This window comes from Muscardinus avellanarius (assembly GCF_963383645.1).
Source record: "Muscardinus avellanarius genome assembly, chromosome: 1".
NCBI classification, from domain to species: domain Eukaryota; kingdom Metazoa; phylum Chordata; class Mammalia; order Rodentia; family Gliridae; genus Muscardinus; species Muscardinus avellanarius.
Window position 1 is genome coordinate 158,378,731 of NC_137786.1, and position 11,736 is coordinate 158,390,466.

Below are 11,736 nucleotides of genomic sequence, written 5' to 3' on the forward strand. Positions count from 1 at the left end.
TATTAAGGACAGGATCAGGAGGTCAATAGCAGGAGATGGATGACTGACAGGTTTCACAGGGGAGGCAGAAACAGGTGAGCGAGATTTCCTGGAGCTGGAGGAGGTGGGGGAGGGGTCTGAAAAGCAAGAGGAGCCATAACATCCCTTCCAGGCACAGCTCTGAAATTTCCACTCTCTTGAGTCTCTGAAGACTCTCTTAAGAAGCTGCACAGAGCTGAGCGCCTCCCGATCCTTTGATCCATCCGGACAACTGCGCTGAAGAGTTTCCTTGAAAAACAAAGCTCCCCCACATTGCGCTCCTGAGCGCTGTCAAAGAAATAATAAGCCTTTAATAAGCCTCCCAGCACTTCTGAGATCTCGATACTCCACCGTCTCTGTTTCATTGTTTGCCTCGTTGCTCCTGGATCCCCCAGGACTGGGCGACCCACCTCAAAATCCAGGCTAAGGCGCGGATGGAATCAGATAGGATTCGTCCTTGCCTTTGAAGGAGACACAGTCTTGCAGCCCCCCACCGACCCCCGCACCCCGGATCCCGGCGGCCGGGGGCTGCTCCCCGCCGCCCGCGGCTTCCTCCCGGGCTGGGCGGGCGGCGGAGCAGCGCGGGAGCCCCGCGGCCCGAGCGCCACCTCCGCGCAAGAGGCGCTGCGCCGCCCAATAGCAGAGGCGCTCGCTGGCAGCCGGCCGGGAGCGGATATAAAAGTGCAACAACCGGCCCCGAGGAGCGAGCGCAGCCAGCCCGCCGAGCGCGCTGCGGCCGAGCCCAGGCCCGGCGCCCTCCGCGGTCCCGCGCCCGCCCGCCGGCAGCATGCTCCCTCGCTGGGGGGTGCTCGTCCTCCTCCACCTGGTGCGCGCCACCGAGCGCCCCGAGGGCCGGCCGGCCGAGCCCAGCCCGCAGGCGGCCCTGGCCGCGCCCAACGCCTCGCACTTCTACTCCTGGAGCAACTACTCCTTCTCCGACTGGCAGAACTTTGTGGGCCGGCGGCGCTACGGGGCCGAGTCGCAGAACCCCACGGTGAAAGCCCTGCTCATCGTGGCTTACTCCTTCATCATCGTCTTCTCGCTCTTCGGCAACATCCTGGTCTGTCATGTCATCTTCAAGAACCAGCGGATGCACTCGGCCACCAGCCTCTTCATCGTCAACCTGGCGGTGGCCGACATCATGATCACGCTGCTCAACACCCCCTTCACTTTGGTAAGGGCCCCGGGGGCTGACTTCCTGGGCTCCCCCTCATCTCTGTCCTCCCCCGGCATATTCATTCTCTCTCTCTCTCTCTCTCTCTCTCTCTCTCTCTCTCTCTCTCTCTCTCTCTCTCTCTCTCTCTCTCTCTTCTCTCTCTCTCTCCCTCCCCTCCCTACCCACCTCATACCCATCTAGCTCTCCACTCGGACTTCCTTCTCATTTCTGTTTTCATCTTTCAGTTTTCTGTCTTTCTTGTCACTCATGTCTAATTTCTCACCTTTCAATTTTCTCCTCTCAGTTTTTCAGTCTTTCTGTCAGTCTCCAGGTCTCTCCAAAGTCTATTTCTCTTATCAGTCTCCCTGTGGTTCTCACTTTCTTTCTCTCTCTCTCTCTCTCTCTCTCTCTCTCTCTCTCTCTCTCTCTCTCTCTCTCTCTCTCCTGTCTCTGACATTCTCTCCCTCCTTCCCTCCCTCCCTCCTCCTCTATGTCACTTTATAAGCCAGAGCTCCTGCAGCTGGTGGCATTGGGTCAATGATTTGAGCGTCTGCAGCTGGCTGTGGAAGACTGACCATTTGCTGTTTGATCCCATTGCATAGATGGGCCTCTTTGAGTATCAAGCCCCTTAAATGTTAGCAGAGATCATTAGGTCACCTCCCCTCCCTCAAGTGCAGGCTATTAAATGTCTACTCCCCACCCACCCATCGGACTTGGCTTCCTGCTACAACTGCAATAATAAACAATTGTTAATAGAGCCCAAAGTGCATTTTCCTAGACTGCTTGTTTAATTACATTTCCCTTCTGCAGGTTGACAATGATGCTGTGGATGATCTCTGTATTGGGGGAAAAAGGAGGGTGAGGTGGGCTTGGCCCTATAGCTGGGGCAGGGCTGGGACATTTGCACAGGGTGGTTCAGGCTTCTCCCTAAGCCCTGGTTGTGCAGCATCAGTGGTGCCATTTCTGTCCTTCTGTGACCCAGGAATGCAGTTCTCATGCACAATTTGGAACTCTGAGCGCTGTGAATGGAGCAATCAGCATGTGTCTTTATCATGAGTTACATTTTTTTCAATTTATGGAATAAATTTATTGTTATTTTGAGCTCCCTGTCTCTGAGCCCTCCTACACACACACACACACACACACACACACACACACACACACACCCTCAAATGATAAGAATAACCCCTGTACCACACCCCTGCAAGGCCATACACCTATCTGATATCCTTGCAGATCTTCAGAGCTCTGTTACATTCTTTCTCTTATGAGAACATCACTCACGGTTTACAGATAAGGAAACTAAAGCAGAGAAAGGTTCAATCCCTTGTGCAAGGACACATGGCTAGCAATAGGCAGAGCCAGAATAAGAATATATTCCTGACTCAAGTCCAGAGGTCTGTCCACTAAGCTGCCAGGGGAGCGGGGGTCATTCTTAGATCATGTCCAGCTTCCACTGCTCCAAACCATGAACGTTTCCTGTTCTGCTTCCAGCCTTCCTCTAACCTACCAATCAGTGGCCATTCACGATCCGCTGGACACTCAGCAAGGACAAGGGGGCTTCCAAACAGTGATCCCCTCTGCTGCACTGATGCACAAGAAAGCAGTATCTCTGGCTCTCCTTGGTTTTGGTTTTATGGTACTGAGGATGGAACTCGGGGCCTGGTGCATGTTAGGCAAGCACTCTGACACTGAGCCACATTCCTGGCCCTCCTCTTTTAGTTTCTGACCTGAGAATGGGCAGTGCTGGAGTTGAGCTGGCTTATCCTGGATGGAAACTAGAAGGTGTGGCCTTGGTGCTGCTGCCTGGAGCCCACGCTGTGGGGCTGGATCTGAAGCAGACACAAGAGGGAGCGAGGAGGCCACAGACCTGAGGCCAGCTGCAGCTGAGAGCTGGGAATCCCAGCCTCAGAGGATCTTCAGTGTCCTGAAAACCCAGCACTCCCCCTAGCCAAAGTAGCTTGACCTTGAACCCGACCTAGGGAACTACCCAATCCAAACTCCAGGGAGAAGAAGGTGGTCAGGGAGTGGGTCCAGCCTGCTCAGTGTAAGTTCTCTGGCAGGGCAAGGCGTCCTGCCTTTAACTGGCTGGGTCCCACTTCCCTTCTAGCCACATCACACAACACAGTCAGCATGAAGCCCAGCTCTGACCTCTCCTCTTCTCTTCCCTTCCCTTCCCTTCTCTTCCCTTCCTCCCTCTCTCTCTTTCTCTCTCTCTCTCTCTCTCTCTCTCTCTCTCTCTCTCTCACACACACACACACACACACACACACACACATACACAATGGCAAACAGTTACTTACAGTTCCTGTGCTAGAGACATACACAGAACACAATTGAGCCTGGAAGAGGGAGTCTTTCATGCTGACCCACCAGAGCCCGGTGAGCGGGTCAGAGGAGATGTTGTAAAGAACGTGACATTTCAGCAGGACCTGGGTGAGTCGGCTTTTTCCAGGTCGAACTGAACAGTCAATGCAGACAGAGGAAGACAAAGGCAAGGAAACATCGAGGTTCACAGTGTGTTGAAGGACACCAAGTGGCTCAGTGTGGCCGGAGCAGCAGAGACAAGAGGCACGGGGAGGGGGGGGGGCGGCAGGCCAGGGAGAGGCGAAAGGATGGCCAGGCGGGGACGGACAGGCCTGGATACTCACGAGGCCGATGCTCACCAGGATGGTGACAGTAACCTGACTTTCGGTTAGGAAACATACTGCTGGCAGTATGTAAGCTGAGTTATAAGGGGACAAGACTTCAGAATGGGGAGCTGTGAGGAGGCTGTAATGGGGTTGTGGCCTTGGAATTGAAGAAGAAGTTTAGATTCGGGCATTCACTGAGTGTGGGCGTGAGAAGCAGCAATCGCTAAAAATTTCTAGCTCCACGGCGTGGCTGGACTTCTCCATAGGCTCAAGTGGTTCCTCCCTGTCTACCCCAAGAAAGCCAAGTGCCAAGCCCGCAGTCGGCTGTGCTGCTCTCACATTCCATCAGACTCATCCCAATTCCTGAGTGCCCGCCCCAGCCAAATCAACTCGCTCGCATTCCCCATCCAGGCGGGCACCAGTGCCCTTCGCTCTGATCTCCTCTGCTGCAAGTCCTTCCTCGGCCCCCACGTCTCTTAAGTTGTCACAGTGGCAGTGTGCAGGGTTAGGTGTTTCCTGCGTGTGAGGCACCGTTGTGCCTGCTCCACGTGTGTTATCCACCTTGACTGATTTTCATAACAACTGTTTGAAAAAGATTCGCCCTGTTTTATAGATGAGGGAGGTTCAGAGGGCCCAAGGGGACAGTGATGTTACAAAACTCTGCTGCAGGTCTCTACAGTATCCTCTTTCTGTTCAGGTTATTCAGGCCTCCTTTGCCCAGGTTGGAAGCTCCTCCATCAGAATAGGTGCTCGATCTCGTGGGGCTATAACGTCATTCACAGAGCTGCTCTAGCATGAATTGAGTGAGCCAATAGCCCTGGATGATGTGGGAGGAGGACCAGGCCCACTCCTAGGGTGCCCCCTCTCTTCATCCCAATCCATACCTCTCCAGGCTCCTGGGACTCCTTCCCAGACAACAGGATGCAAGATCGGCTTAGCCAAAATTCCTAGCACAGTCCATAGACCGTATTATGATGTATTTACCCACTTGACTGAACTCTGTTGGGCCAAGAATGAATTTTATTATTGCATATAAAATACCTACCACTTATATCTAATAATAGCTTTCTAACCATTTGCCCCACATTTTATTTTACTTTTTATAGACTTTATACTACACCAATAAGCTAGAGATTTTGAAACCTTTTTTTTCAAGTGATGTCACCACTGAGGTTCAGAGAGGTTGCATATATTGCCAACATTGTATAGCAATACACTGTTAGAAGTAGGAAGTCCAGCTCCAAAGTCCATGTCTTTCCCAAGCTCTCCTGACACCTAATGGCCTGGAAGCATGATCAGGGTTTGCTCAGTTTAATGAATGAGAATGAGCTGTGCTGGGGGAAATCACGTATGACCCATGTTTCGGCATTGCCAGGAGAGAGAGAGAGGATCCTGAGGATTCATTTCTCAGAGACCACCTAGGGTGGAGGCATGTGTCAGTCAAGGCCGTCTGTCTCCTGACCTCCATTTGCTTGTCTCCAGGTCCGCTTTGTGAACAGCACGTGGGTGTTCGGGAAGGGCATGTGTCACGTCAGCCGCTTCGCCCAGTACTGCTCCCTGCACGTCTCAGCACTGACGCTGACGGCCATTGCTGTGGACCGCCACCAGGTGAGGACACAAACCCCGATGTTCTGTCCTTCCCTCTTGGACTTTGCATTCCTAAAGTCTGTGGGAAACACCCTCAAGACAGTGTATTAGCCCAGTCTTTGTATTGATCAATATGAGCATATAGACTAGGGATCTTAAACTCTTAGTCCTACTTGTTGGAAAAAGTTATTCCAGTTCATTGTTCACATGAAGACTCACTGCTGGCATTTTCTGTCTCAGAATTCAATGGGCTTGCTTGGGGGTAGAAAAGCACACATGGGATATCTCAGATGAAAAGAGGGCAGCAAATAATTTCAGGTCAAAGACAAGGCCCTTGAGTGGGAGATGGATGTTCCCTGGCCCAGGCTGTTGAGGAAGACAACCAAGATGTGCAGATGGCAGAGGCAGGCACCACAGTGGACATGGTGGCATGTGGGTGGGGAAGGCTTGCTCTCTGCTCTGCCCCGGTCAGAAGCACGTGGGTGGATATGGTGACAGCAATCTCGAAACACAGAGGATATCCCTCCTGGAAGAGGATGGCTCCCTGCCAGGGGTCTGCACATGCTAACTTCATGTGCTCCTGTTTTATGCTTACTATGTAGAATCAAGGCTCAGAGGCCCAGAAAAGTGCACATGTAGCTTTCCTAAGACCAAGTAACTGTGAAGAATAGAGCTAGAATGAGGGCTGAGGCCTGACTGGCTTCAAGCTCATGCTCTGATCACTAGACCACTTTTCCCTGAGAAGAGTCAATGGAACCTACAAAGCCAGTCCTGTTAGGGCGACCAGGACTCAGAGAGATTCTGTTTATCCTGAGTAGAGCCAAGACGTGCAAAAAGGAGCAGAGGCTTGAAGATGCAGGCTCAGAGATGTAGTCCAGTGTGAGGAATAATTTTCTAATGGCTGTATCTAAAGGTGGATGAAGCTGCCAGGGAGGTAATGACTTTCATGTCACCGGTGATAGCTAAGCAAAGTGACAACTTGATAGGGTGGTTTTCAGAGGGATTCATGTATCTGATAAGGAACTGGAACAGTGAAACTTTGAAATCTCTGCATCTCTGAAATGCTATCATTTTGTAAAAAACAATTCACATATATTGCAGGTACTTTCGAGCAAAGTGTAGACATTTGCATATAAATATTTCCTGCCTTCTCTTAATCTCCCTTTATTCAGTAAGAGCTCCGGGGTACTTTACCTGGCCTATGTTTGCTCCCATTTTGCACAGAGGAGTGTTGGTCCATGATCTAAGAAGGGTCTGAGGGACAGGGGGTGAGATTTGCTCAGGTGACCATGTTGTGTCATATACTCAAACGCAGGGCCTGGCTCCAAAGCCAGGAGTTCCTGAGTGGTGCTTGGGGTCTCTGCCCAGGCTGCCACTTCCTTCAGCAACCTGACCACAGGGTCAAAAGGGCAAAAATGGAAAAGTCCAGAATGGAGATATGAGGAACAGATATGGAAGCTTGTCTGGTCCTTGCATGAAACCTTCAAAAAATTGGGAGATAAAAAGAAAAAATTCTCAAGATATAGCCAGAATATCGGTCTCTGTTCTGCCCCATCAGTGCTTTGGGATGGCATTCAGAGGCAGCAGCAACTCCTAGGATCTCTCTCCCCCCTGACCTGGTCTTACCTCTCTCCAAATACCTTTTTCAAGAAGTAATAATGCTCATCCTAAAAGGAGGATGCTTTTAAATTTCCAGGTCTTTTTAAAGCTTTTTAGAAGAATTGATTGGTGTACAGTAGCAATTCCAAGATGCATTTTCAGCCTGAAGCCTGTAACTTTGGCTTTCTTATGGGCGTGTGAAATGTGGACCACACTGCAATTTTAGTAATGGCTTTCACAAACAGTGAGTGAACTCCCAAGTAAGTGTCAGTACAACTCTCTGTGTTAAATGACAAGAGCTTGCTCTCCAAGTCTGTCAGCCTCAGACCTTCTCAGTATCTTTTGCAACCTAAGGGGTCTAGAGTCATGGAGAGGTGATATCAGATCTCGAGGGTGTGGGTGCTGAGCAGGGACTTGTCCCTCTGCCAGCTTTGCTGTGCTCTGCAAGCAGAGCCCCCCTCCTGCCACTCTAACTGCAGCAGGAGGCATTTGACCTACCAAGAGTCACTGAATCCAGATGACACCCTCCTTCCATCCTGAGGGGCTGTGGAGTGGGGCATGGCCTGAGTCCCCTTGCCTCCAGCTGTCTGGTGCACTTCAGGGGCTCAACAATCAATGTGAAGGGTGCCTGACTTCATAAGTAGGACCTCCATTATGAGACCATGAGAAGACTGAGTGGCTTCATTTGGATTCTCTTTGGCTTCTAACTTGAGCAAGTGATGCTGATGGCTTGTTTTCCAGGTCATTATGCACCCCCTAAAGCCCCGGATCTCAATCACAAAGGGCATCGTCTACATCACTGTGATCTGGATCATGGCTGCGTTCTTTTCACTCCCCCATGCCATCTGTCAGAAGTTGTTCACCTTCAAGTACAGGTGAGATGAGTCCGGAGGAGCATCCTGGGGCTCAGCTGGCCCCATCCTTGTCTTCTCCCCAAGCGACTGGGACTTTGGCAGGGGAAGCTGGAGCCCCTTATGGACCCACCACTTTGAGTTGGAAGCCTCCCCTTCACTGTGCACCCCCGGCCTTCCCCATCCTCTGCATTTCCCCGTTTTTTCTCTCAACAACTTTTCATTTCCTCCTTTTTCTCTTTTCCAGTTTGTCTGCAAGGACAGGCAATAGTTACCAGGTTCTACCACCAGGGGGCATGTGCTCACATAAACTAAGATGGCCATCAACCATGCTTTGTTTAAAATGAGCAAGGTTTAAATTCTCACATGACTTAGAAACAAATATGCATGCCTGTGTGTGTTCTCAGGCAGGATTCTCCACCTCCCTCTCACTACAACTCAGATTTCTTTATCATGTGCTCTCACCCAGTGAGGATTTCTTTCTTTCAAACACCCAGGGTTTAAAAATTTCAACTAGCCAAGTGTGATGGGGCATGCCTATAAACCCAGTACTTGGGAGGTTGAGACAGGAGGATCACAAGTTTGAGACCAGTCTTAGCAATGTTGACCCTCAGCAATTTACTGAGAAATTGTTTTGAAATAAAGCTGGATGTGGTGTCGCACACTTGAAATGCTGGCATTTGGGAAGCTAAGACAGGAGGATCACAGTTTGCGAACAGCCTCAGCTACTTAGTGAGGCCCTTTGCAATTCAGTGAGATCCTGTTTCAAAATAAAGAATAAAAAATAGGGCTGGAGGTGTAGCTTGGCAGTAGAATGCCCTTGAGTTCCATCCCCAGTACCATAAGGGAAAAAAAAAAAAAAAAAAGAAAGAAAGACAATAAAAAGTTCTGGGGGTATAGCTCAGAGGCTGTTGGGTTCAAGCTCCAGTATATAAAAAAAAAGACATTATGCTAAGTGAGATTAGTCAGTCACAAAAAATAAGAAATCAGATGCTTTCCCTAATATGTGAGAGTTAGGGAGAAATGGGTCATAGGAGGAACTCTTGAAAGAGGAAATCCTATAGAGGAGCAAACAAGACAACCTAAAGGAGGAGAAAGGAGGGGGGAAGAGGAAAATCTCTAAAACACACAATGTACTTAAACATATCGAAGTCAGTCACTAAGCCAAGCAAGGGAGGGAGGGACGGGGAGGAAATGGGGTGGGAATTGGGTAGAGGTTAAATCAGCGATGAGTACATGTTTGTACACACAAGTTTTTTACCTCAATATGTTGTATGAATATAATGCACCAATAAAAAAAATTAAAAGAAAAAAAAGAGAAAGAAATTAAACTATTTTATTAAGGTTTATTTCCCTGATAGACTAAGTCTAGGAAGAGCTAGCTCCATCTTAATATCTAGCTTACTGTCTCTACGTAATAGGCCCTCAATCCATACTTAACTAAATGAATAAAGGAGAGAATGATCATGGAATAGTTTTCAGCACTTTTCGGTTGTTTAGGCTGTTTACCTAGGAGCGGCCCTGAGGTAATGGCAGGTACCTGTGGGAGTGGAGTAGCAGATGAGGGAATGAGGAGGCAGGACTGGCAAGGGGAGACTCCAAGCCAGGGTGTGACTTCAGAGGAAGCGCAGCGCTCTGGAGCAATCTGATTGGCAGTTGGCCAGATCTTGAGGCAGGGAGCTGGGTTTTCACATTGGTTCCAGGCTTCCTGGGGAAATGAGAAACTCCAGACACTTCTGGCTCTTGGGGAGCCCATGGAAGGGTTGTCAGCGGCCCTAGGGAGGTCCCAGGCACCTACGAGGGGCTGATGCTTCTTACTTGGGTGAGGGGGGGCAGGAGCTGAGGGCTGTGCTCTACCAGTAAAGTAGACCGGGGACCAAGGGGTGCACTGCCAATATTTGCTACAGTACCCATGAGCTGTGTCCCCCCCTCCCGCCCCCCACAAAACACACTTTGCTTATTCCTGTGACAAAAGCAGGGACAAGAGAGAGAGGCCCTGAAGGGGGATTTCGACTAATTTATAAAGGCTCCCTCCACCAATTTCTGGATATTGCAAAGAATGACACACCCAGGCCCCCCACCCTTCAGACTCTCCATCTGCCTGCACACACGGAGAATACTTTTTTCTAACAGAAGCGATGAGTTTTCTTTGTGATGGCCACCAGCACACACAGCAAGAGCAACGAGCCAAGGATGAAGATGACCAGGGAACCTTCTCCATAAAATAGGCCCTCGTTACATGAGTGGCTGAGGAATGTCCATAAGCTCAGACTTTTCCACTCCTTTTTTTAAGACCCACCATTTGTTTACATCATGTCTTTGTTCTGCTTTGGAATGGGAAATTAGTTCATTGGGAAATTCAAAGATTTCCTAAGGATGAATTAGTTTTCAGAGTAGAACACTACTGTTTCATCCCTTCCTTCAACAAATCCCTCTCTGGCCTCTGCTAAAGGTTAGGAACAGTGCATGGGTAAGAGGACACAGGGATTCGGGTGTCTTCCTTACCTTTGTAGAACTCCCAGCCTCATGGGAACCAGCAACGTGGTCAGATACTTAGGCTACAGTGTCAGAAGGGCTATGACAGATGTGCCAAGAGCCCAGGGGAAGGAGAGACCAGCACTTCTGGGGGTGGAGCCTCTCCACACTCATATCTCCTCCCTGCCACCCTCTCTCTCTCTCCCTCCTGCCCCAGTGAGGACATCGTGCGCTCCCTATGCCTGCCAGACTTCCCTGAGCCAGCCGACCTCTTCTGGAAGTACCTGGACTTGGCCACCTTCATCCTGCTTTACATCCTGCCCCTCTTCATCATCTCCGTGGCCTATGCCCGCGTGGCCAAGAAGCTGTGGCTGTGCAACACGATTGGGGATGTGACCACGGAGCAGTACCTCGCCCTGCGGCGCAAAAAGAAGAAGACCATCAAGATGCTGATGCTGGTGGTGGTCCTCTTTGCCCTCTGCTGGTTCCCGCTCAACTGCTACGTCCTCCTCCTGTCCAGCAAGGTCATCCACACCAACAACGCCCTCTACTTCGCCTTCCACTGGTTTGCCATGAGTAGCACGTGCTACAACCCTTTCATCTACTGCTGGCTGAATGAGAACTTCAGGGTTGAGCTAAAAGCATTACTGAGCATGTGCCAAAGGCCGCTGGAGCCTCAGGAGGACAGACAGCCTGAGCCTCAGGAGGACAGGCTGCCCTCCCCAGTCCCCTCCTTTAGGGTGGCTTGGACAGAGAAGAGCAGTAGTCGGAGGGCTCCACTAGCCAATAACTTCTTTCCCGCCTCTCAACTCCAGTTTGGGAAGACAGATCTGTCATCTGTGGAACCCATTGTGATGATGAGTTAGAGGCTGGAAAGAGGCAGGGCAGGGTCTGTCTCCAGCTGAGGCTGGAAGATGGCCTGTCCTTTCACACACGATCTTCACAGTGCTGGAAACACGTTCTTGGGAAATTGCCTGGCCTCTTAGCCCCTCCTAGTGTGCAAATAAAAGGCAACTACCAACTAGGCATCTACTCATAAATTCCCATATAGGAAATGCTGTGAGGCATAGCAGCCTTGATCCCCAAGCGAGAGAACCGAGGGCAACCTCAGCTCAGATGGGGCTGAGTCAGTCAACTGCTCCGTCTGCTGGGCAGCTGCCTTCCCCACTTCCAACTGCTGAGCGTCCATAGAGGAAGCCTGACTCATGCTTTGGGGGTAGTTGACCCAGATGCACAGAGTTCTGCTGGGAACAGGTCCCCTGGCTGTGAAGTGGCAGCAAGCCAGGGCAGGCGCAGAGGTTTTCATATCTTGCCTTCTGAAGCCATGGGACCCAGATGAATCACAAGTCTTCAGTGGCCTGGCCATATATATTTCAAGAAAGTGGCCATATACATTTCAAGAAAGACCAATTTGGGT

General features: G+C 50.5%; 1 protein-coding gene across 1 annotated transcript; it reads left to right on the forward strand.

Annotated features, from left to right (window-relative positions):
- Positions 1-805: 805 nt before the first annotated feature.
- Positions 806-11,185, forward strand: GPR83 (G protein-coupled receptor 83; the record flags this gene model as incomplete). The annotated part of the gene is made up of 4 exons (XM_080689028.1): positions 806-1,192; positions 5,290-5,415; positions 7,735-7,868; positions 10,537-11,185. 4 exons carry the CDS (start codon positions 806-808, stop codon positions 11,183-11,185), a joined length of 1,296 nt encoding a protein of 431 aa, XP_080545154.1.
- Positions 11,186-11,736: the final 551 nt, after the last annotated feature.